Here is a 26715-nt window from a genome sequence, read left to right as displayed (position 1 = left end):
AACCTAATAGTCAAATCAATGCAGGAAATGACTTTAACGCATCGTAACATAATCGCTATCGTTTGAAATCTACCCGCAAAAGAACAAAGTGCGATAATGCACGTCCTCAAAAAATAGAACGTGCAGATACGACAATAAACAGCGGTGTAAAAGGGACTTTGTTGTTTCCCGTACATCCGTGCGAACAAAGCCGGAGTCTAGGTCGGCATCCGGCTGTTATCTGGGTTTCTCGCTGTTTCTGATCCATGTTTTTTTGAAATAATCGCTAAAGGCCTGGTTGACTATCTGGGCCGCAATGTGCAATCTCCTTCATTCGCATTGTGTCCCATTTCCTATAGATTCAGGAATGTAGGCACAAAAACAGTTTGTCAACTTTTTTAAATTAAAACCTTCCGGAGTAAGGGTTACGTGGCTTTTTTTTATTTTGACATTAATTTTATTTAAAAAAAGTTATTATTAGAATCTAGTTTGGATTAATTCTATCGTGGAGAAATTGGAATTTATGTAATGTGATTAGTATCGTTTGCTCCGAATACAAAGATAACTTTAAGATTTTTTATATCACATTTGTGACGAGACTTTTTTAAGAGATATCAGTATTATCTACGAGTAACTAGTTTAGTACGGAGTACAGATGTAGCACTAGATTAAAACTTTATGCAGTCTCGTGGATAGCTGCAAGTGCATGTTCCAAGGGAAGTGAGGCCCACGGAGGGTTAAGGAAAGCGCGCTGAGGGGTGTGTATCATTTTACGCCCCACCGAAATCTAAACCCGTGATGTCCGCGGCGTCTGGCAAAAAAATTCGGCCCACCATTATAGTGCTACCCGGTTACGTATTAGTAATTACCCGATATTGGCGTAGAGGGAACAGTTCCTGAACATGTTTTCTGGCTGTCGCTGTTGGTATTGCGGATATGGCACCATGTTCTGGGCGTGAGCGTGGCACATCTCCGAATGCTGCTGCTGCGGCATCGAGGAGATGCTGCACTGGCGAGATACCACGTGATCTGTTGCCTTCATCCTAATAACGAAAACGACGAATGTGTAGTTTGTAGTTGCGTATTTACACAAAAGCAGTTCCCAAACAGTTCAGAAATATTCGTAGCTTCTATTGAGTTACTTACCAATTAGTGTTGGTGCTCGTGCGGCTCTGCGGCCTCGAATTAAGATTGGCTTCAGAGTAATACGGCCAGGAGTATGTGGAGCTGGTGCGTTGGCACGCATGGGGTTGGTGATGGGTTGCAGCAGTGCTCGATGTTGGCTGCAACTCGTTCTGCATTTGCTGCAGCATATCGTTCGATGTGCCTAGCTGCTGTTTGACCGCAATGCCCCGGACTGCAGGTCGACGGTGGAAGCCTACAAAATAACATTGAAACATCTCTCGCTAACGAGTTTTTACTGTTTTGTATTCATATATTTTGCATTATTAGTACTTTCTGTGTACATTCAAAATCAATGGATGTTGAATGTTCTAAAATATAATGAATCGAAATTAATACACATTTAAAGATGATAAATATAGGAGTGTAGTTTTCTTACCGTAATCATCATGTTCATCATCGCTGCTGACGGGATGTGAATCTTGACCGTATCGTTGTCGTATGCGCTCAGTTCGTGGTGCACTTGCTCTGGCGAATGCAGCCAATCCATCGTCACCGTCGTTGGCGCCTGGTGTACATTATACAACACTTAGTATGTAGGTTAAGAGAATCAGCGGTGCATTTCTTAACCATTAGATCGTACCGAAATTTATGTCTGCTAGCCTAAGTCACAGCCATGTGCCAATTTGTTTTTCAACTTAGTAATTCCCTATTGTCGCCTAGTTGTAGAACGTTCAAGTTTTGACAGGATTACCAATGTCAATTATACCTATCTTTGTATAAAAAATATCTTTTACTGTTAAAATTCTTTTGTCTTCAGTGTTAACTAACTCATATTTTTGTACAAGGAAGGTTACAAATCTACGTCAAATATTTTAATTGAAAAAAGTTACAAAACAGAGTTTTTGTTGCCCTTGAAAGTTACACGGCTTTGTCCTACATATTTTTTTGGAAGTATTTTCCAGTTATTCCGAAAAGTTCTTCTAATTAAATAACATTTTCATTTAAATTTACGACCTCGGATAATTCTGAGAAATAATTTCGTTATTGTTCATGTTGTACTTTATACCTAAAAATTATTAAGTGTTCATTTTTAAACATCTTTTAAATAAAAGATATAATAATTTATTTACGTAAGTTTGTTTTACTATAAGTCAGCTTTATTTTTACATTTTCATTAGTCGTATATCAGAAAATTGTCCAGACTCGATCGCTTTGTTAGATAGCAGCCAAGGACGTTGTTTTATGTTTAATCGATACTAATGAGAACATATCTACGACGCTACGGCAAACAGAAAGACATTCCTAGTTACTTCGTTTTATGTTATTGTTATCTTTATATTAATTACGTTAGATGTTATTGATAATTTGGATGGAATACGATATCCTGTTTGCGAAACCATATAAAATAAAAATAATTAAATGATGATTATTATTTTTATTTTTCTGCCGTTGTGACAAAGATGAAAATTTCACGATCTTGCAAAACATAGTTCTTAGTTTTGTAGCGTCATAGTCAGCTGTTTAGACGCACTTTTGTTGTTTTTTTAATTGTAGCGATTGTCCAGTCGAGTTTCATTATTTTTGCGGACTCCGGTGCGTATGTTAAAGTGAGTTTTTTCAGCCACAGCACTGTTATAAAAGACTAGATTTTTCAAAACGAACAAGTGTGACATGAATATATTTTTAAGACATTTTACGAAAAGAAACTTTTTCACATTATAAATTATTCTAACATATAGGTAGAATTGGTTATCTGGCGTATGGGTACTCTTACCAGGAGTTCCGGCGACCACGTCAGGAGCTGGTGCTTCATTATGATCTTTGTAGTCATTGTTAGTAGCTGCTGAGGTCCTGTCTCCTGGTGGCACATAGTAGAAGCCCTCGTGGTGAGCGGCGTTACCGACGCACGCTGTTAGCGGTGCCAATGTAGACAGGAACTGACGTCTGGGCTCCGGCCTTGGCTGTATACATACCGGATTATCAAGATCATTTAATAAGACTTTTATTTTTTTTTAAATCTCATTCAGCCTAGTTAACGTTGCTTATCGACATCTAAGTTTTCTTTCAAAAGAACGATCAGATCAGAGAAGCAGCATATACCTTTGGATATTGCTTTAATATCTTCCTCCTTCACATTTATTTTAAATGTAACTATTAGTGTATAACGATAGTATTGGTCTAGTGGTCGTGGGATAAGATTGTATTTTGAATTACCCCTCATTTAGATTTACTAAAGTAAATCGTAAAACCCTTCAATTGTTTGTTGTTCATCAAATTACCCGTAACTAAATTGTTTCGAGGATTTGTTTACATTTCGGAAACCAAGTATGCATGTACTTCATCATGCGCGAAACGTGTCCCGGCATCATTCATTTGCATTACTCTACATCTACATCGTGCACATGAATTAAAAAAATGCCTCCAGGATTTTAAAATTTTATAAACAGGTACCTACTACTTTTACTCTACCCTACAGACTTACGTTACTAATTTTTAGACTAGTTATTTACTCGCGAAAATGATAACTCCTGTGAAAATTAAAATACCAATATCCAGGCATAAACACAAAATTGCACTCAAATACGGACAGTTCTGCTATTAGCTTTAACGTAGATAGATCCACTCGATATGCTGCCAAAATGGAATTTCGACGTAGCTCGTTTCTGGACGTATTTTCCGAAGGTTTCAGATTTGTTAGCACTCCTATACGGTAACTCATTCGAAAAACAAACATACAGAACATCGAGCGTAAAATTTGATCCAGTTTTTACTTTGGAATGATTTCTTTAATATAGGTACATGGCGTAATAACATGCATTGTTATTTACATTTGAATAAACATTTTTTCATTAACAAACGAAATTTTTAAATGTTTTGTAATGTCACAATCTCACCAACCTCCCCGTCCTTATCTTACCACCCTAAGCTTGTCGCACCACGTATTTGCTCTCTAGGTTGATCTGTCACCTCTATCTCTTTTATCATGTCACCTTTCACGTAATCCATCCATTTCTTTCCAAACCCACATCTACCTATGTACTTCTCCAAACTTATAAATAATGTTCTTGTCACAGGCGACTTTTGCCTCCTTACATACCATGCTAATTGGATAACACTTGTATTACATTGTAGTCAAAGAGTCCAAGAGAATGAATAGAATGACAACATCTGTTAGTAAAAGTGCCATTGCAATCGAATTGAAAAGTAATGCAAAGCGGTATTTAAACAAGTGAAGTACCGTAAATACTATTTCATTACACAGGTATATTGAGTTCGGTATTTTGGAGCGTATTTCGAATTTCGTGCACAAATTAATTGGTCCATCGCATGCATCGGAATAGCTCTCGACGGGAATGGCAATTGTAAATCATTCAACACCTTAAGGGGCCGTTCAGACAGGTCCTAGTGTGCGAAGATTTTCATCGCTCAAATTGAGCTTTATACATTTGGTATAAGGTTTAATTTTACTTTTCACATCTTTTGTTATCATGATCAAGCGTAATTTGTTTTGTGTAAAATAACAAGCGATCGGTCGACTCCAAATGTATAAAATAGCGGCGGCGGATAGTATGTCCGCCCCGGTCTGTGTAGACGGACCCTTATCGTCCAATTTTTTAATTGTTAGTTTAAACCGTGTGCCTTTCAAACTGATTAAGAAAAACAGAGACATTATTATGTAACTATCAATTAAAGCGTTGAGGTTTTTTTTGCTATGGGTTTACTTTAATCTAAGGTGATTAAAAGATATCGTGTTATTAAGTAAAAAAAGCTGATTTGCTTAAATAATAATTGTTTTACCATCGTGTTTACTGAGTCTTGTATTACATTTAATTAAAGATTATTTATAAAAACTATAATTTACGTCAGTTAAAATGTTATCTAGTCTAACCGTTAACAATTTTCGATGCTATATATCTTACTAAATTGACAACTTTATGTCAGTTATGATAAAATAATACCCTTAACGAGAAATAATGGCATTGTACATTGACAAATACTGTTGATTTAGAACCTGCGTACACATGAAACTAAACTATCGCACAACTGTTTAGTCCCATTTTGATTCCTATGAGCTTATATGGAGGTGTGCACATTATTCGATTTTTAGTTGTAGAACTATAAACTTGAAAGAGCTCCGAAACAATCGACAATAGCACATTTGTACAATAGTTTAGTCAAAGGTGTTGGCACTCTCATGATATTTTAGTAACTTGTATACGTCACATATGGGACTATGACTTGGCGAGTTAACCATACAACACACACGTATCATTTCTTATAGTTTAGTAGCTCGTGACGTCATTACAAAGTTTTCTAAGCCTTGAGATCGAAATTTCATATGCTTTTGAATTCCAGGCTTATTTTAATATAGACACATAATTATACTTGCATGATATTTGCTAATAGTCACGAGACTTAATTGTGCAGTGTATTTGAATTTTTAGCTAACTTTTTCTTTTAATACGATAACTGTATCTCGTTTATTTAAGATATTTGTAAAATGTAAGGATTAGCTGTTGCTACTTGACACATAATGGCAGAAACATTTTCAACATTTTTCCGCGTCTTAAATCTTTCCGGAGTTGACAAGATACTGAAATGATACAGACTTGTTAATCCTTTGCTCAGTTCAAGTTCTGTTTTAATCCGTTCTTAATTTACTCTTTTGAAAGCTATTTCATGGACCGCAGTCCCTGACCTTCATAAATGGACAGCTTTAAATTTGCGCTACTTTGTGTCTATTCGATTGTCTATTTTGGCGCTGATAGTCGCATTGATTTCGTATTAATAATAGTGATGGACTTTACTTTCGTTAATATCAAAAGGTGCATTTTAGGTGGGCCGAAGCAGAAACTGTAATTTCCAAACAATCGCATATCTATTTGTATAGATCAGTGCCCGATTATTATAGATTCAATATCGAACAAAAGACGAATATAAATGAACGTTGTTATTTCGCTGTAACTAAATCTCATCGTTTATTAGCACTGTGTATCAGACACGAAGTAATAAGCTTCTGTAAATAGTTGTCGATTATTCCAATAGTTTGTGGTTAGCGATAAATTGGTCAGTACTAAGCTTGGTATCGGCGCACAAAATCCAATAGGATTGGATTAAATCTCAATTGCGCTCACTTTGTTGCGTCCGTCCGGCGGCGGTGAGCTACTTCAATAATTGTTGAACTGCGGCGCTGAAATTCTAAGTGGCACGTTGAACTGTTCAATTATGAATAGGATTATCTCAAATAATGGCCATTTAATGCAGCCGAGTTATAATTGGGTATATTTTAATTTATCTCTGATGGAAAGTGGCGACTGAATCCAAGTCTGAAAGCATTTCAAAATCTGTACTAATATTATAAAGAGGAAATATTTGTATTTTTGTATGTTTTGAAATAACTTAAAAATTACTGGACAGATTTCAATAATTCTATCACCATTAGAAAGGTAATTTATCTGTGAGTAACATAGGCTACATCTGTGATTATTTTTTAATTTCACGCGGACGGAGTCGCGAGCAACAGCTATTCTTATATAAAAACGTAGTTAATAAAATCTCATCTCATATAGTTTACTTCGAAAGGTTCTAAATATTTGTACAATAAACATAAATTACGCTTAAATTAGCGATAAAATTTCCGTTAGAATAAGAGATGTTTTAAGAAAAGAACAAGAAATCGATTTACTAAAACTACGCCGCATTCTCGAAGAAGACAGTTTGAAAATTTAAAGAGCATCTAGAATAAGTTGTTTCAGTCCTCGAGCGATCAGATGGCGTTTTAAGATTTTTTCTCGGAAGACTAACCGTAACTTTTAACTTAAATTTGTCTGTTCCATTTTAAGGAATTTATTTTGGAACATCTGACTTTTTAATACACTTATTGAATTATTTAAAAGCCGTGGCATTTGTTTTATAAGTACTAAATTACACACTGACCTCAACAAAAAGACAGGTTAGGTTATAAGACAAGATATTTTTTTTGACCGACTTCCCAAAAGAAGGAGGTATTCAATTCGACGGTATGTTTTTTTTTTTATTTTTTTTTATGTGTGTTACGGCATAACTCCGCCGCTAGTGGACCGATTTGGATAATTCTTTTTTTATCCGAAAGGTAATGCTTGCAGGTGGGTCCCATTTTTTTGTTTAATTTTTGGAGTCTAAGACTACGACGTAGTTAAATAGTTTAGCTCAAAATCGCGCGACGAAATTTCGGGTCATTTTTGCTTTCTTTTGTGTATTTTTATTCATTTCCGCGGTGGTGGTCGTGGTTGCTAGCGGTGATGAGGATTCGAAGTTGTCACTAACGTCAAATGGCGTGTTTGATTGGGAACGAAACAAAAGCTGTTTTTTCCAAGCAATGACCTATCTATTTATACAGATCTGTTGAATTACATTATTGCTGTGACGTTTTGGGGTCAGATTATCAAATAATAAATAAACAAGTGTCAGTTTGATCAGCGCGCTAATGAAAGTTGAAAGTCAACTAGAAGAGGAATAATTTGAAAGTCAAATTCTTAATTAAGTCCTTTGAAAGAAATAACGACGAATTATAAAAAGAACAAGTAAATAACCAAATATTGTAGACAAGTACAAGAATTTACACTTCATCCATTTAATATTTTTCAGTGTGACATTATTTGTCGCCTTCAAAGATTTCTTTATCGTCTGAGCATGCGGCATAATCCGACCAACACTGAACAGCTTATAGTCGTGGCCTAAATGGCTGGAATTTTAGATGGCTTGAACCGAGGAATTTTTGTTATTATTGAATTCTTCCCCGGTGACCTACGCTCAGTAATTCTATCGATTTTCTTGTTAACAAAGATCGCAAGTTTCACCTGTATCAATTTTACAATACTGTCTTTTCTAAATTATCTAGGTCTAATCTCATCTAATAAGCGCCAATAGTCTAGTAGTTACGGGGATTGCCGATAATGTGGTTGAGGGTTCGAATCTGGCCGTTCGCAAGGACGGAGCCAGGGGCGGGGGGGGGTCATGATGGCTTTGACCCCCTCCTGATCTGGTTGGTCAAGAGCTTGACAAAATATGTAAATATGACTTGACAACGACTATGTGACCCCCCACACCTGGGGCCAAAGCTGGATCCGCCCTTGGCCATTCGCATATTGCTTTTAAGCCTAGAGCTTAGTTGGAATAGTACAATAAATGTTTTTAAATTTACAAAAATCTACTAATAACTATTTTAACAAAATATTATTAAGTTATTATGGCCGTGATTTCGAATCAATGTTACAGTTCGCAGTAAAGTTTCGTATTTCGACTTTCAATTATTTTCATACAATTTAAAAACATTACAGGCGAAATCTTACCTTTGGTTGTTCATGATGAACGTCACCTAGATCTGGTGGGTGCTGTCGTACGAGCATTGGAGCTGACAGTGTAGAAGATGACGAGCTGGATGAAGCGCTTCCGAATGCCTTCTCGCTGTTCTTATCCATGCTGGTGAACGATTTGTCGCTCGACTTGTCGCTGCTAGTTGACAGCTTGTCAACGTTAACGTTCGCTGAAGATGCGCGGTCTTCGGCCGGCTCGTCCTCCACGTCACAAGTAAGAAGACGTATACGTTCTGCCAGCGATGTTGTTTCTTGCTGTAAAAATTGCTTCGTATGAGCACATGCTTTTTTTCAATCATTTTAACTATCATGCCGCAAGAAGTACAGAATTGTTATCTCAGTTTATTTAAGAGAGGGCATATTATGAGGGATGGATAGCATGTAATAATAAGAACGTTAGTTATGAGTGTAAAGGTAATCTGGTAGAGGGAACCCTAGAAAGATATGGATTGTTTGCGTGAAAGGTGACATGATCAAGATGGGAGTGATGACTGAGATAACGTATGATAGAGTTATTTGGAGGACGAAAACCTGGTAAGCTGACCCTACAGGAGTAGACTAAGATAGGGGCGATGAAAATCGGAGAGATTGAAAGGGAAGGAGATATTGTTATATGCAGATACGACGACGATGTTACGACAGTGGTGTCTCATCTTTATAAAGTAACTGCATTTATTAGAGGTGAAAATGAAGATAGAAAGGTAAAACAAGCATTTAATATTTGTGTACTAAAATGCTCACAGTGTAATATTGACTCAAAATAAAGTAAAATTTCGTGAGTGTTACGCCCGTTGGTTAATAGAAAACAAAAAGCAATGTTTAACCAAACCGCGAGCATGTAGCAATTCACAATATATTTTTCACACTAATTAATCTGCCAATGTAAGCTTCATTTATTTTTCCATAGTCTGCTGCGCCAGATTGTACAAACTTAATTAAACAATAAAGAGCGCTTTTCAATTATTTCATTTGCGTGATAATTTTAATCGTCTTCTATTTAATTTAAAGCATAATATTATAACAGCTTATAAAATAAGGTGTTTCATTTTATAAGCTTTTATAATATTTTATAAGATATTTAATATGATAAATATTCTAGTCAGCTAAGAAGTTAAGTCTTTAATTAATAACATTTTTATAAGTTTATTGATGACCCTAAAGACATGCGCTTGCATCTAACTTCAAATTAAAAAAAAAATCCTGTAATATTCTTTTAAGAAATTTGAAAGATTTCATACAAAAAATTGTTCTTTCATTATTTGAAAATAAACTCCATGTTTATATTGGTAACTATTGATCAGATTGCATTAAAATTTTGATGTTCTGTGTTACACTTTACAAGATAAAATGAGGTCATGGTATGAGGAGGGTCGGTTCACATGTTACAAGGAGAATATTAGTTAGGAGTGGGGAGGTACATCGGTAGAGGTAAACCTAGAAAGCGATGGATGGATTGCGTGAAAGGTGACATGATCAAAATGGAGTGATGACTGAGATGACGTATGATGGAGTTATGTGGAGAACAAAAACCTGTTGCACCGACCATACGGGAGTTGCATACAAGAAATCGTAAATGGATTCAAAATTAAAATTTCAATTAAAAAGTATTAAGATTCCGTGGAATGTAGATCGCCGGTAACAGATAAATGTTCCTACAATGGAATAACTCAACAATTAAGAGCACAGTAGGTAGTGGTTCCGATGCGATATTCGCAAGCTCGTAATCTGCGTCGGATTGGATTAACACGTTCCGTGCGTCAACGGTAAACTTAAACTTATACATATGAAGCAAGGATGTCAGAGTATAGTTATCTCTTTCGTTCGTATATGGGAACGTAGAGATGACACGATTAGCTACCGCCCACACGGGAGCTGAAATGCGGGAAAATGCTTCCCGTAACGCACGGAACGTGTTAAATTGTAACGTATAAATGTCAAAGCCGCGCTCGCTGCCGCAGTTGCAATGAAATTGCTAATTACACTGCTAACTAATTTGATATAACTACGCTCAGATGACAAGGAAGATATTGTTAAATAATTATCATACCATTATTTTTATCTGCAAGTTTTATAGTTTTACGATAAATTTATGATAAGATTACCGCTTTTTAATTCCACCTATATTCTATCCTATTTTTTTTAAATAGATAAGAAGACTTATAATTTTGCATTTAATCATTTATTTACTGTACAATTTAATTTTGAAAATTTTGACACCTAACATACATAACATTTTCTATTAAAGCTTTTTACTCTAAAGCACTTTTCCACTAGTGCGATAGCCGCGCTGTCCTCTAATCTTAGATTAATGATTGTATAGACTTCCAATGGCGTATTGGCGACTGCCATTGTACTGGTAATTGCACACGGTGCTGCTTCAACAAATGTTCTTGTGTATCTAATATGATTTTATTTCAAAATTAACACTTAGTTTTGGATGGTCACATACCTTTGCTTGCTGTTTCTTCCTTGCCTCGCTGCGCAGTAATGAGCAGCGAAGAGCATTTCTTTCAGCAACACGTCTAACAGCGACATCTTCTGCTTTCGGTCGCACACCAGCGTCCCAAGCCCTGATTTAGACAAAAAAAAATATCAAACTCGACATTACATTACAACGCAAACTATAAACCATAAACAAACTACAGTTAAACTCGTAAATACCAGTTTTAAAACAATTATTTAATTCCTAGTGTATACTGTAAATAACGTTTTATCCCTGTCACATAAACTAATTACCAAAAAATATTAATCTATGCAGTTTTACGTTGTTTCTATGTGAAAAGTTATAATGAGGGTAATACTTATTGTCCGTTATTATTTTTAAATTGAACAATTAAATATTTATGGTAAAAGAAATAATCGACGTCATTAAAATAAATGAAGAAGCAATTTGAGTAATATAAATACACTCAATAACACGATAACTCAGATCGCCTTTCATTAAACACAGCAAGCGTCCATTGCTCTGAGAAATTCTCTTATTTCTAATTGAAAGGTTTTGATTTTACCTTTAAATTTATATTTGCTAATTAGAAACATTGGAATGGTTGTTGGAATTCCACTTCGGTATTTACGCTTTAAATATTTTCTGAAATTAATGAACGTTTAAAATACTTGCCGCTTAATGAAGTAGATAAAGACAATTAGCAATTGATAACAAAATTCACTACTAAATGTTGTTTAATCCTACAGCGACAGACAAAACTATACGTAGTTAACAGAGTTTCTAGTGCGAATAATTCTAATTTCGTTTAGTTTCGTTTTCGTTTACTGTAGATTGCAAGTAGCTCAAACCACTGAGCGACCAACGCTCCGCAAAAGAGAGAATATTTTCTAATAACCTCAAAGTTTCGGATGTGATGAGCTGCGGTTCTATAGCGGGCGGCGGCGGCCTGTTGCTGTTGAACAATTGTTGAACCGCGGAGTTTGTCTTCGGTGTTTGAATTGTAAGAATCAATGGTGTTTCCAATCTAAAACAAGAAAATATCCATGAGGTCTGATAAAAAACAACTTCGAATAATGCATAATAACATATATGAAAAATGTATAACCTTTTTTAAAAACAATAAGATTTGAAATTTATGATAAGTGTATAGAATTGATAAATCAACAAAAGGCAAAAATAAGAAGATAAAAAGAAAGTTTGAATTAGCAGAAAAGAAAGAAAGTATTTTCTAGAATGTGTCAAGAATTACCTATGTGTGGTATTAGCGGTCGTGTCCTTTTGAATGGGCATCTCATCGTCGGACGCTGGCGCTGACTCCGGCTCTGTCTGTGGAATAGGCTCTTCCTCCTTTGACTCCTGGGGTCTTTCCACGAAACGTACAGATCTAGGTGTGACCGAGCCGTCTTCATCGCTGGCAGTTGTAGTTGATCTCTGATCGTCGTTCTGTTAAAATTAATAACTTATTTATATAGTAATATAAAAAAAAGTTATACAAATCAACATTTATTCGTTTCATATCCATCTTCCTAACATTATAAATGCGTACGTATAGATTGATGAATGGATGCTGAACGGATTTTTATAAAATTTGGCATTGATGTAGAGGATAGTCGGAAGAACACATAGGCTACTTTCTTTTATTTTTTTCAGTTCCATGCGGGCGGAGTCAAAGCTAGTTGGGCATAATATTATGAGTTCAGCGATCGAAACAATCGCAAACTCTTCTCGAGTAAAACTAAGAACGAATTTCTACTTATTCAAAATATTTACTTGTTCATTGAAGTCCTTATCAGCGTCAAGGGATTTCCACAGCCGTCCTCCCTTGAGTATGCCTCCCCTACGGCGTCGCAGCGGTGAGCTTTCGGTTGACAGTTTGCCCTCACTATCAGGTGCGTCACTTTCTTCGCCTGATTAAAGACATAATAAGTTTTATTATCTAAATATCTTTATAATAATCTATTATTCAAAACTGTTAAGGTGGTGAAGCGTTACTTGTAAGAGGCGCGGGAGGATCTGTTTGGGTTTCCTCAACGCATGTCTCCGGAGGGCATTCTGAAACAACAGGAAAATGACATATTAATAAGATCAAGTGGCATTACCTTTATTAATAGGAAATATTGATTTACGAACTGGTTATAATTTTTTTCCTCTTTAATATAAATTCTATTACTGAATAACTGGAACTAAATTGTTAAATGAAAATTAAAATGAAAGTACATTAGTGTAAAAATATACAATTCCTAGAAACCTTCGACTTTTATATTCTTTGCATTCACTGTGTTTTTCTATTTTCTTGGAAAGTACAGAGAAGTATTTCTTACGTTATTTACTCCGTATTATCGAGATTCGTTTCCAGCAAACACTTTATGAAAGTTACTTATTATTGTCTAATAAATTAATTTCCCAGAACACAACACTAAATAAATCCTTGTTCATTTTTTGCAGAGATGATAGTTGATTGTCTATTAAATTCCCAGCATAAATTCTTATAAAACACCAGGAACAAAAGAAATTCTATAACTCGGAACCAATTAAAGAATAAACAGAACGGTTAAGATTTTTTCTTATCTTTAATTTGAACCACGAGTCATGTGCTTAAATGAAAAATAGGACCGGGTAATTATAACTATTATCGCAAAGACAAGCATCAAGATTTCTTAATGGAAATCTATATCTATATCTGTACTATTGTAATAAAGAGGAAAGATTTTTATTTTTGTATGTATTGAAATAACTCAAAAACTACTGGGTCAATATCAAAAATTATTTCACCATTAAAAAGCTACGTAATTAGTGAGTAGTATAGGCTGTGTTTTTCATTAATTTTTAAATTTACGCGCGCGAAGTCGGAAACAATAGAATATAACTAATATAACTATATACACACATCATACACACCCTACTCTATGTATCTAGTTTTCCCAGTCTTCGCAGCAAAAGGCAATTTAGGCTAGATATACAGTTACTCTGGACATTTGATCTCACGAATACTGAGATGTTAGTACCAGGGCGATTGCAATCGAATGCAGAAAACCAGGCCGACGAATTCAAAATAGACTCGTCGTTGCGGTCTATTTAATTTTAAATTCAGAAACCCTCAATTTTGGGTCAAGCGATTGCGGATTTACACTATTAGCGGTAATTAGGGAACAATCGCGTTTTGAATTAAGAAAATAAAATGTTTTTTTTTTTTTATTTAATATGAATCATGATAACTTTATATGGTTTTTCTATACACATAATATAAATGTGGGATTAGCAAGTTTTAATTATTATCTTACTAATATTATAAATGCGAAAGTTTAGATGGATGGATGTTTGTAGCCCAAATGGCTGAACAGATCTCGATGAAATTTGGCATAAATGTAGAGGATAGCCTGGAAGAACACATAGGCTACCGACTTTTGTTTTTTTTACTCCACGCGGACGAAGTCGCGGGAGAAAACTAGTTGTAATAGAATCATAAATATTATAGTTTTAATCCTTATGATAAAGATAAAGTTAAAAAGAATCATCCAGTTACAAAGTTCAAAGTACTATTTGACGCAGGTGTTAATTCAGTTTAAGTCCAGCAGTTAAGTATTACAACGGTCGAAAAATAGACTAACGAAATAGCGAACGGAGGCTTATTGAAGTCGCAGTGCAAAAATTCCATTCATTTCGTAGCTCGTAGCGTTTCCTAAATTCGTAGAACTCTTGACATTTCCAAAATACCCGATGAAACTTTTAAAGCGTGAAAAACCCGGTTAAGCGATTGTATATAGCTTTTTGGAACACGTCAATTTTTTACTAATCCAATTGAAAATGGATTTTAATTAAAAAAAGTTGATACATAAAAGTCGTATTGGTATTGTTGTACAACCCTTTTGTCTTTAGTCAAATTAAATGGAATGGAAAAGTGTATGGATACATAGTGGGTGGTTACATGAGTTTTTTTTTTTAATTTCGTCCACGTAATAATTTGAAAATAATAATACATATTTAACATATATGACTATGTAATTGACAATGTACACTAAACGCGCAGTGAAATTCTGTTAGGAACAATGTTCGCTGCCACGTTAAAGAATTTTGCAATGCATGAGTCTGTAGACTCTTTAAGCAGACGAACGATGAAAGTTGGAACTCGAATCCTTCTGTTTCTTTGTAATGTCATTGACAAAGATCCTATGAATTTTTGTTCTTTGATTCGATAACAATCTACATCAAGTTTTCCACACTTTAAATGTTATATAAAAGCGAATGTTTACATGGATGGATGTTTGGTTAGAGTTTGTTTCCTAAACTGCTGAAAGGATCTCGATTAAATTTGGTAGACGTAGAGGATAGTCTAAAAGAACACATAGGCTATTCCTTTGTGTCGTTTTTAATACTACAAGAACAGAGTCGCGGGCGAAAGCTAGTATCTATTCGGTTAAACTGGGAAAAATAGGTAAAGCATTTAGATATGAATAAAAAGGAATTTAAAATATTTCATAGATAATTTACTGTTCTTAAAACTATCGTAAACCAAATTAGTAAATTATCAATGTCAAAGCGGTATTATACAGTTATTAACACATAAATAAACCAAGAAAATAAACATAATGTTACACTTAAATATGGAGTATTTACAGCAGGATACAATTTCATTTTGTAATAATAACAGTCGAGTATAGATACGCTACGTATAGTACGCTCGTGGGTATTCAGTGAACTTACACACTAATGGCCTGCTTCCGTTCCTTTAATCTTATTACTATCGCCATGGCCGCATACACCATGCAATACACATACCATTTAAATGTATTACCTTAGAAATTTTCTAACATAAATATAACTTTTACTCTGTAAAATAAGCCCTGCGATACATACCTACATAAAATTCTCACTCGCAACTTAGAAGAGCAGTCAGTAATGATAGATGTGGCGTGTTCACTGTGCTCGGACCCTTTTTCCTTTATAACTTGACATTAGGGTTGTAACGGAGGTCATTTTAACGGAAGCGGATGCGGATGCGGAGGTGAAGGGCATCACCTCTGCAGAAGCGGTGGGTAATGGAAGCGGATTAAAATACTAATTGCTATTTATTAAAGAAATAAAAACTAAAACTACTTAAATTCAAAATACAGATTGGTACATAATTACAATATACAGTTTATTACGCAAGTATAATGTACAACAATTATAGTTAGTTGACATATCAAGCCCGCGCGGGCCGCATAAACAATACCTAATCGCCCCACTCACGTTAAAAACGTTAAATTACCTCCGTTATAATACCGCTTAAGAAATAACGGATGCGGAAAGCAGATGCGGAGTTATAATTTCTTGCGGAAGTTCCGCACTTGCGGATGCGGAAGCTGGGTTACAACCCTACTTAAAATATACGTTCTTTGCGATTAAGTTTACTCTTCATATTCCTAGTAGTATTATTTTTAAGAGAAATGGTTATATTTGTTATTCGTTTGGTATTTAAAATTAAGGAGCGTTTATAAACTTGTTGATAGAAAAAAATATCGAAATAATGGTTTGAAGCAAAGTAATAAAAATTGGCTTGTTTGAATATTTTAATACGAAATGAGTGTAAATTTATAAACGGGAACTAAGAGAAAGATAAATAGATCTTTCCCGGTTGAATCTAAAGCGGACTAACGTTCCTGGAAATAGATGTTTGATCGGCACTTGAACCGTTGTGCCGGGTATCGCAAATATATGTATGTAGCACACAGCCGTGTAAGCGAAACATGCACCGATGTGAAGCGTAGGTTTATATGAAATGTATGGATTTGATTCCTGTCTATGCATTAACAGACAGCCTTACTGGGTCAAAACAAACATAATACGGAGAAACTATGTTGCAGTTTCATGCCTCGATGTGCTACAAGCGTTACGCTTCACTTCGCTTGCATCTCTATTTCGTGGCTGTGTACTACAGGCTTTAGAGTTGAAGTGCGCTGAGGCTTTCTATCGTCGATTTACGATAACAATGGGTATATCTTGAAACGTAGCTTAGTCTTGTGTAGAGTGCATAGAAGATGTTAAGTGTGTTTTATCATGGTAACAATGTTAATAGCGTTATTTTTTAAACAATGTAGCTACTCAATAAAAATGACTATACATTTAGTTAATGAAAATAGAATGACTATATTTTATTTTGTGCTCATAATGTATTTGCGTTGCTTATAACAAAAATCCAATCTCTTACATTTGTCTCTCTGATAATAATCTCCGAAATGGTAGCATTGATTTAGACGATGTTTTTAATAGAAAGTATGGGGATGTAACAAAGGGTAAAAAATAAGGAACAGTTGATAGAAATATTTTTTAAACTCTGCTAGAGGAACTGTTGCTGAGATCTTATAAAATCGTAATAATCTTATCTCCTTTCCCAGCGGAAAGAGAGACTTGTAAATTTTTTTCTCTAACAAGATATTCTAACAAATCTAAGTAAAAGATAAGTGGGGCGTGAAATATTTATTTGAATTGCAACTTTCGTTTAATGTCAAATTAAAATTCGTATTCCATTTAAAAAAGGCATTTAACTGCACATTATTCCCTATATTCCGATGCATTAAAAGCTTCCAATAGCCTTTGATGTTTGCATTCGTGTAATATTCGAGAATCGCCACATTTGACCGGAAGCCGTTTCAATTCAGCCTACATTTCGAAGGTAAAATTGGCTCCGAGCCAGAAGGGGTGAAACAGGCAGTTGTTAAACTTAAGATAAGTTTTTTTCTAATTTGTTTTACGTCATATTTTTAATATATATTATTATTATGCATTTTTTGAACGCAACTCAACTCTTTTTTTGCATACAACGAGGTTTTTTTTAATTGAGATACTCCTATAAGATGGTTCATATATTTACTTTTACATCTAACTTCAAATTTGAGTTTTCATCACAAACAATTCCTTTTAAAACAGTAAATTTCAATACAAAACCATATTGTTATTTGTTATAGAGAATAAGCGACATGACAATGCCGTCATCACGTAATGAATATCTCACGATTGTTGTATCAAAAAATACTGCACTATAGTTTTTGTTTCCAGTATCTAAAATACTCAAAGAGTATTGAGAGTATTAAATATACAAATAAGATAAATTTTAATATATAATAATTAACATGAATAACATTGTACAGTTATTATAATAATGGACTTTAGTTAACTTTCGTTTGAAATGGAACTTGTGCTACGATGTGATTTCGTAATCAATCGAACGGCACCGGATATTACGACTTGCATCGAGAGCTCATACGACTCGTGTTAGTTTTAGATTTTGGTCTTGGATATTAATGTGTATATAAAACAAATATTCTGTAGCTTAGATATTCTCTTATTTGAGTGTATCAAATAAGAGAATATTACCTATCGATTTGTAAACATAAAAAAATATTATGTTTTTGAAAGCCTATTTCAAGAATCTTTTTTATCTTTGATTTATAGGGTTGTGTGTTTTATAGTTTACAATCGTATTTTTCTGAGTGCCATATTTATCAGCTTATTTGAGAAAAAAAATTGAAAAAATACAAACATTTTTAAACTCCTAACTCGTCACAAGAACAGCAAGTGGACAAAAAGGAGGTACGCAAATATTTGTCATTTAAGCCGCAAAGTTAAAACGAAAGCCAAGAACGAGCTCGGTTCAGGGCACACTAATTAAATCCCTAGAGCATTTTGTTTTAAATTAAACACAAGCAAATGTTTTATCTTTTATCTCGAACGTAATTTCTACATATACGTATTGTTACTGTGTATTTTTTTACATGAGCATACACGAAGAGTAATTGAAATTAAAAGTTTTAATGACAAAACTAATATGTAGTTATTCACTTGAATTTCAAAAACAACAAAATATTTTACTAGATACAACAACCAAGATAATGAATGAAAATAATTCAACATGCTAATTGAAAATCCAATAGTCAATTACAATTAAATCATAATTGAAACACCAATTCAGGTTTGCGGAATTCGTTCATTCGTTTACATTTAAACTGGTGTTCAAATAATTATACTTTCGTTACAAGGACCATTTAAAACATTGATTTTTCTCACAATACCCGTATAAATATTGTACGCTTTTGTATCAAGTAAGTTCATCAACAAATATGTCCGAGAAAGTGTTTTAACCGACCGATCAGACGTCCGACAATTTCCTTTGTGGCGTCGAGTGTTGCGCCTCATACAGACCTAGTCATATGTACTCATAGTACAGAGAAACCACTCCGCAGTCCTTTATATCTTATGACATAATAATATATATCGATTTAGTTCGCTCTCTCGTGTCAGAGACCAAGACCCACTTTGGGTCGCTGCGCCAACGCAGTAAGTATTTAGTAACTGACATATTTTATGATATTATATTGTATCAAGACTTTACTTCTTCATTTCATTCCTAAAGGTTCATTTTTAAAGTATTAGTTTGTTGATAAAATAATTCGGCTTGTAAGTAAAAACATCATACTTTAATATTATGAATGCGAAAGTTTAGATGGATGGATGGATGTTTGTTAGAGTTTGTCGCCTAAACGGCTGAACGGATTTCGATGAAATTTGGTGCAGATGTAGAGGATAGTCTGGAAGAACACAAAGGCTACTCACTTTTGTTTTTTTTAATTCCACTTGGATGGATTCGCGGGCGAAAGCTAATTTTCAAATACAACTTTTGTAACTGTGAATTTAAAATCGTCGTCATCAAATCACAACATATTGAAAAAAGTTGTGTTATTTATTAGAAAATATTCCTACGTAACAAACAGAAATCTGTTTTTTTCGCATGTTAATAAATTTATTCACAGCGTTTGGTTTTATATTATCAAGCACCTCTTAACTCAATATGACTGGGCTATGTAATATGAATGTGAGATCCATACCCAATCAAAAAAGTATGAATCAAAGGCACGAAAATACGGTGGTAAAACACTGAATCGTTTTTTTTTTAATTTATATTTCAATCTAGGTTCACTTCAGTTCAAATAGGATGCAATATTTACGCACCGCGTACGAAGATTCAAAGAACTCATTTCATGTTTTCAACTTTAACTATCTTCATCTGTGTATAAAATGACTGTATTTGCTCTGATTCAGTATTTATTTAATGGAAACGTTATTTTGATTGCTTCCAAACAGTTCAACCAGAGCATACCATATGATTACTTTTAAAAGTTTTTTTAATTACTGGCTGTTGCACAAAACTTCGTCCACGGAGAATTAAAAACATATCTTACTAATATCATCAAAGCGAAAGTTTAGATGGATGGACGAATGGATGGATATTTGGTAGAATTGAAGCTAAAACTGCTGAATGTATCTCGATGAGATTCGTCACAGATCAATATCATACTTTTGCGCGTGCGAAAGTTAGTTGTCTAATAAATATGGTCTATACTACTAAGCGATTATTTAAAATTTAATTGAACAAGGATTTTTTGTAATAGATCCAGTAGTTTGAGTGTTTATTTGTTACATACAAAGATACAGTTTTTTTCGTTTTTTATAACTAGTATTGAAGATCTTGTATTGTGAAACTTTGGAGATAGTAGTATATGAATGATTGCTTCTACGTAACTGAACAGAGATGGCTTGTACACTGGAAAAGCATTAAGGCAACGGGGTTTTACTTTCTTTTTTGGCCGACTTACCAAAAGAAGGAGGTACTCAATTCGTCTGTATGTTTTTGTTAAACCGACGTATTCGTGAGCGACTTCAGAAACAATTCATGTGGTAACTGAAAACAGTATCTATCAGACTAAAATAATTGTACTAGCCATTATTTAAAACTAGCTTTCGCCCGCGACTCCGTCACCGTGAAATTAAAAAAACAAAAGTGAGTAGTCTATGTGTTCTTCCAGACTATGCTCTACGTCTATGCCAAATTTCATTGAGATCCGTTCAGTATTTTAAGCTGCAAACTCTAACAAACATCCATCCATCTAAACTTTCGCATTTATAATGTTAGTTAGATAATTAATTTAAAACGTCTGAACATTTTGACCATTGGTTTAGTTTTACACATCTTGTATGCAATTTTGTCAGAGGAAACACTTTGTCCGAAGACTTTTAAGACAGTATAATAACTGGCACAATTAGAATATGACACGTACATGCAGCTGAGAGCTACTTGTGACTCGATCTTGTTTTCATTAACACTTTTTATTCTAGATATGATTGCCAGCAAATTGGATCTTAGATATAATGATTGCTGCATAAAACTGCATGTGACAGATGAGGATTGAATACTCGTATAATATTTTAGGATAACATCGATATTATTTTTTAACAACAAACTATAAGCAAAAAAAGAAGTAAACCTCGAATTCAAATTTACATTATTTTACCATTGTATTTTTTTACTAAATTACTTACTAAAAACGGGTGCATTTAAACCGCGACAAGGAATATTTATTCGTTTCGTCAGAAATACGTGCTATTCAATAGTACTGAACCTGTACATAATTAAGTTTCTCTTCAAGATGTTGAAACTGTTGCGTAGTACCTTTGTTATTTCGAAATACGAACATAATCCGGGATACGCATTTGGTTTCGACAGTTGATGACGTCACTCCGTCTGATTGATCGCGCCCCTAGCAGAAGCCGACGGACCGTTCATATAGGCGTAGTAAGGATTACAGAACGTATTTACAATAACATTCCCTTGATAATGTTGTTTACTTACTGCGGGACGTCTTTTCAGATTTAATGGCAGACCTTATTCGTAAGTAATACTTACAAAAATGTATAAAATGTAGAGCATTAATCATTACAATACTTCGTAAAATACTATTATTATCTTAGTCTTATAGTAACTCTTACTTCTTACTAGTACTACTAATATTATGAATGCGAAAGTTTGGATGAAAATTTGTTAGAGTTTGTTGCCTAAACTGCTCAACAGATCTCGATGATATCTGGCATAGATGTAAAGGATGGTCTGGAAGGACTAAGTACACATATTTACTTTTTTTTTTAATTCCACGCATATGAAATCTCAGGCTAATGCTGGAACCTATTCCAATATCAAAGAAAGCTTATTTTTGGATACAAAGTATAACTAACTATAATGTAACGTTGTATAGTCCTTTTTAATTAACGACATGATAGTAGTGGCATAAGAAGATTAAAGCTGAGTGGTCAGAATTAAGAGTGTTTCAAAGCAAACCGCAAACATAGTCATTAGAGGGATGTCGCTTAATTACCACAACCACATTGCGTATAGACCAACACTGAACGTACTTTTTTTATTTAACAACACGTACCTTTTAATTTATTCACATACTAGCTGTTCCCGTGCGACTTCATCCGCATGAAATTTTAAAGATTTTATTTCATTGTTAACATTTGTCAAATTATCAATAGCAAATGTCAAACTGACATGACATGACAAACCTTGGCAATCTTGTTTCCTTAATGTTGGCAGCAACTTATGGTCTCTTTCCCACATTAGGGATTTTATCCAAAATATTTACCCCTAAGTTTACTAGCGTGAAAATGTATAGCCTAAAGCGTGACGTAAGTGTAGGACTTTTTATTAAAATATGAACTATTCAAAAATATGCTGTAATTGCTGACATCTTAGACAACAAAGAAGTGTGTGTTTACGCTTTATTATAATAGTATAGATATAGATATACATTTCCTACGTTTTTACGATAAAGGAAAACAACACGATTCCATCACGTAGATGGCGATGTATTTTAAAGCTATATGTGAACACAGGGTACGGCATGATTTAACATTTTTAGTAACGCATCGATTTATGCCTGTTTCCCAGCTACATTTAACTATTCGTTAGTGTTTACAGTTCCATAAATATGTGAGATGCGTTTCCGAACTTTGTAACTTGAGCTTTTTCCTTTGAAATTTAGGTCAACTTAACAGGAATGAATCACTAGGTAATGATAAAATAAAGGTAAAATTTCAGCAACCCAGCATTAATCTAGTTAAATAAAGAATGAACCTAGAAGATCACATTTCACAAGTTATCTGTTAATTCAAATTTATGTTTAATTTATGCTGGGTTTCTGAAGTCACCACTTATTTTATCATTACCTAGTATTTCATTAGTGTTAGGTTGAACTACGTTTCAACGGGGTAAAACTCAAGTTACACAGTTCGGAAACGCATTTTATGAATTTATCAAACTATAAGCACTATCAAATTGTTAAAAGTAGTTCGAAAACCGCCCATTATATAGAGCATGAAAATCTGACGTTTAACTTTAAACTGTTAACATTATGCTCAACGACAATCCACAGCTTAATGTTTGGTCATGTATGAGTTTCATAGGAGTATACCATTTATTATTTAATCGTCGATGCACCTAAAGTATTGTTCATTTTAGTGTAAACTTTGGAGTATATAACCCAATTATGTAAAAGTATTTTATAGAGTTTTAACTATAGTTGTACGTATCGTAACTCTGAACACTGATCGCTGCGAGATATGTATGATATGATTTATTATTAAACTTACTTTCGCCCGCGACTCAATCCAGGTGGAATTAAAAAAAATCAAAACCGAATAGCCTATGTGTTCTTCCAGACTATCCTCTACGTCTATGCCAAATTTCATCGAAATCCGTTCAGCCGTTTAGGCTACAAGCTCTAACAAACATTCTTCCATCCATCTAAACTTTCGCATTTATAATATTTGTATGATTAAAGCTAATTCCATACTTTGAGCATAATTTCATAAAAGATTAATTGTAAAATGAATCCACAATTTACGTTTCTCACTAAACTGGATGATAGGAAAGCCGTAACACAGTTTTACAAAAAATGTCAAAGCTGCGAAGCGAAAATAAAAACTAAAATAACAGACTGTACAAAATTCCGACGAATTGAATTTAACAAACGTCCATTCAATTATTGTCAAAGTCCACGTCTGTTAAAAGATTTACCGGTTTTTGATATTGGCTAATGCGAACTCTGACGACAATAAGACTGACTACGCAGTTCGCTTTTGTTTAGGTAACATCGGACTGAATTAATTGGAATTCGTTTCTGCACACCTTTTAATTTTTTTTTTTCGAATATACAAGCGTATCATATGAACAATAAATTTTAGATACAACACTACGTTCCTAACGCCACTAACAAGGTCCACGAATTGTTACGTGGCGTAACCCCAGTACACATTTCTCGTTTCCTTTACAATCATATATCTAAGCTAGTCTTTCCTCACGTGGGTAACGCCTATTATGGGTACTGGAGGAGCTGTTGATTATTTTTAATTTTGAGCCGTTTACGCTACAAACTGTAACAAACATCCATTCATCCATCTAAACTTTCGCATTTATAATATTAGTAAGATAGTATGATCTGGCAAAAAGAATCTCGTATCGACTATAGGTTTAATTAAACTCCAGACGGGATAAATATATTACTAAGATTTTATCGCGAAAAAATTGGGGACGGCCCTTCAAAATACTGATTTTTAAAGTGGGCTTTAGACGAAATAAGTTTGAACCTCTTATTAACGTTCATTTACTTGTAAGGTCGTTTTATTGCTCTAAATATTGTGCGATCAAGTCTAAATCTAGCATAGCATGTGTTAGCATTATACCATCAAAATTAAGCGAATTCTGCCAACGAACCATGAACCATGAAGCATGAAATTGTATCTTGTATGCAGTCGGGCCGTCAATAGTCGCCCGTGGCACATCTCTTTGACTCTGGACGCAAAACGGTCATTAAAGGCCATGTTATAAACAGCAATCACAACATACTTGCTGAAATGAAAACCCGCTTTAATTACAGACCTTGTTAGTGAAATATATCTAAGATTCTAATTATTGTTTATTTGTTTCCTTTAATAATGATCCTGAGTAGAAATACAAAAAGACAAGTTGCTGTAAAAATTACATGCATCGATGGAAAACTTAAACAAAAGTTACAACAATTTTTTTTACGAATAACAAACAAACGAACAGTTTGTTATATCTGTTTTAAAAGCTTATTATTTAACGTGTTACGAGTTTAAAAACATAAAAAAAATCGCGCTGTTTGTATAAAATGAATCAATGTTTTGACGTTATCCAATAACTTCGATTTTCCACTTTATTGTACGGGATTTTTTTAAACAATTCGCTTTTCCGTTTGTAATAGCGACCTAGATAGAGGTTTTATACACTTGAAATAAATTTTATGTTTCCTAAGCTTGTGTAAAAAACTCGCAAATAGATACCTCGAAGAGAGAAAGGGTACTAATGCATTTTCTCTGTTCTCAACAAGAACCGGCTTTAAGCCAATCGCGCTAACATATACAGTTCTCTCCAATGGTTATGTTACTTTGTCCATTCAAAATTCATCGCTTCTTAGAACTATTTTATATTATTTAAAGTTTGCCACAAAGGCTCAGTTCTGACAGTTTGATGCAAAACGTAAATTGCAAATTGAACTGTACAGTTATAGTTATCTAAACAGTTTTACCTGAGAAGATTCGCTGTTGAATTTACTAAAACAGTCATATAAATGTTGAGTTTCTGTAAGGAATGTGTAATGTTAAACTCCCGCAATAAGCACGCATGAACATTTCTAATTGCAGGGAATTTGAAATGGGAAATGTTTAGTGCAGTACAGTTCCAGCTATCCAATCAAAACATGCCTAACTACGTTTCCGGTTCTCCTCTGCGTTAAATTTGAACCTTGATTACTGATTCCCCGAAGTGAAGTAATGCCAATGGAATGTTATTAGTCTGCTTCAATGTAATTTATATTTGACTTGCATATTGTATGAAAACATTTTGTATTTGTTATACGGTGCCGTGGATACCATATTAAATTAATACTCGAGTAGGACGACTTCAGGCACACACAATCATACATTTAAGAGTATAGAAATAATTGGGAAAAGTGTTTGAGCACTTCTGGTCTTAAAGCAAACTGTAGGTCCATACTCTATGCATACCGCTATAAGTAACAGACGTTGATTAGTATAGGTGGATTTACAAACTAGCTGTTGCTCGGGACTTCGCCTGCATGAAAAAAAAGTAAATAAAGCCCTATGTAACTCATAGATAAATTACCTTTATAAAGGTGAAAGAATTTTTAAAATCGGCCAAGTAGTTTTGGAATTATTTCAATACATATAAAAATACAAAACTTTCCTCTTTATAATATTAGTATAGATTTTATTCTACAAAAATCGTAACGAAAAATTTAACAAATCACAACACAAACATTAAGAACAAATCGCCAAAAAATAACCAAAATAAACCATATCCGAAAGTTTAAAAAAGTTTAACTATGCATATGTGATTTTAATTGTGTAAGATATTTTAAAATAAACTTTGCGTGTGACACTTCGATCATAGCAAACATTTTATAAAGCTTTGTAATAATTTGAACGTATCGCGTGTTTGCTCGCATCTGTCCGCTACATACGTTGTTTGACTTGTTAACACGGGTGACGTCACGCTGACAAAAATATTCATCAAGGTATACAAATACAACCATGATGGTTAAAAATGCTTTAGATTTTTTAATATATACATTAGATATGAAAGTTGTTTTTTTCTATTTTGCTTCAATACTAATGTTATTTAAAATAATTGTTTTAACAACAGATGGACAGGACACCCTTTGACAAAACTGTCGCACAAACTGTTATTTGCATACTAAAATCGAATAGTTGCATATTAAAAATCAAAGCACGACTAAACAGTTGTGCGATGGTTTAGTCAAAGGTGTTAGTGCGCTCTGAGATTTAAAGCAGGCCATCTAGTGTTAAACCATCGCAAATCAAAGATGTCATATTTACAGATGTGATATTAAAAAGCGCTATTATGAAAGTTCTTTGCACGATTTGGTCACAGCTCCGAAG

General features: G+C 34.1%; 1 protein-coding gene across 1 annotated transcript in view; it reads right to left on the bottom strand.

Moving 5' to 3' along the window:
• The window catches only part of LOC106110069, a 102300-nt gene that overhangs the window by 2685 nt on the left and 72900 nt on the right, over positions 1–26715 (bottom strand). The window contains exons 3-12 of the mRNA XM_013291755.1: positions 12898–12957; positions 12676–12812; positions 12155–12348; positions 11801–11929; positions 10909–11029; positions 8436–8714; positions 2879–3065; positions 1541–1669; positions 1126–1357; positions 849–1022 (exon numbers count right to left, since the gene is read on the bottom strand). Of these exons, the coding sequence (XP_013147209.1) occupies positions 849–1022; positions 1126–1357; positions 1541–1669; positions 2879–3065; positions 8436–8714; positions 10909–11029; positions 11801–11929; positions 12155–12348; positions 12676–12812; positions 12898–12957 (1642 nt within the window). The remainder of the gene's footprint in view (positions 1–848; positions 1023–1125; positions 1358–1540; positions 1670–2878; positions 3066–8435; positions 8715–10908; positions 11030–11800; positions 11930–12154; positions 12349–12675; positions 12813–12897; positions 12958–26715) is intronic.

Source organism: Papilio polytes, unplaced genomic scaffold (assembly GCF_000836215.1).
Source record: "Papilio polytes unplaced genomic scaffold, Ppol_1.0 DF820889.1, whole genome shotgun sequence".
Classification (NCBI taxonomy): domain Eukaryota; kingdom Metazoa; phylum Arthropoda; class Insecta; order Lepidoptera; family Papilionidae; genus Papilio; species Papilio polytes.
Note: the sequence above shows the minus strand (reverse complement) of the source record. Positions and strands in the feature narration are given on the sequence as shown.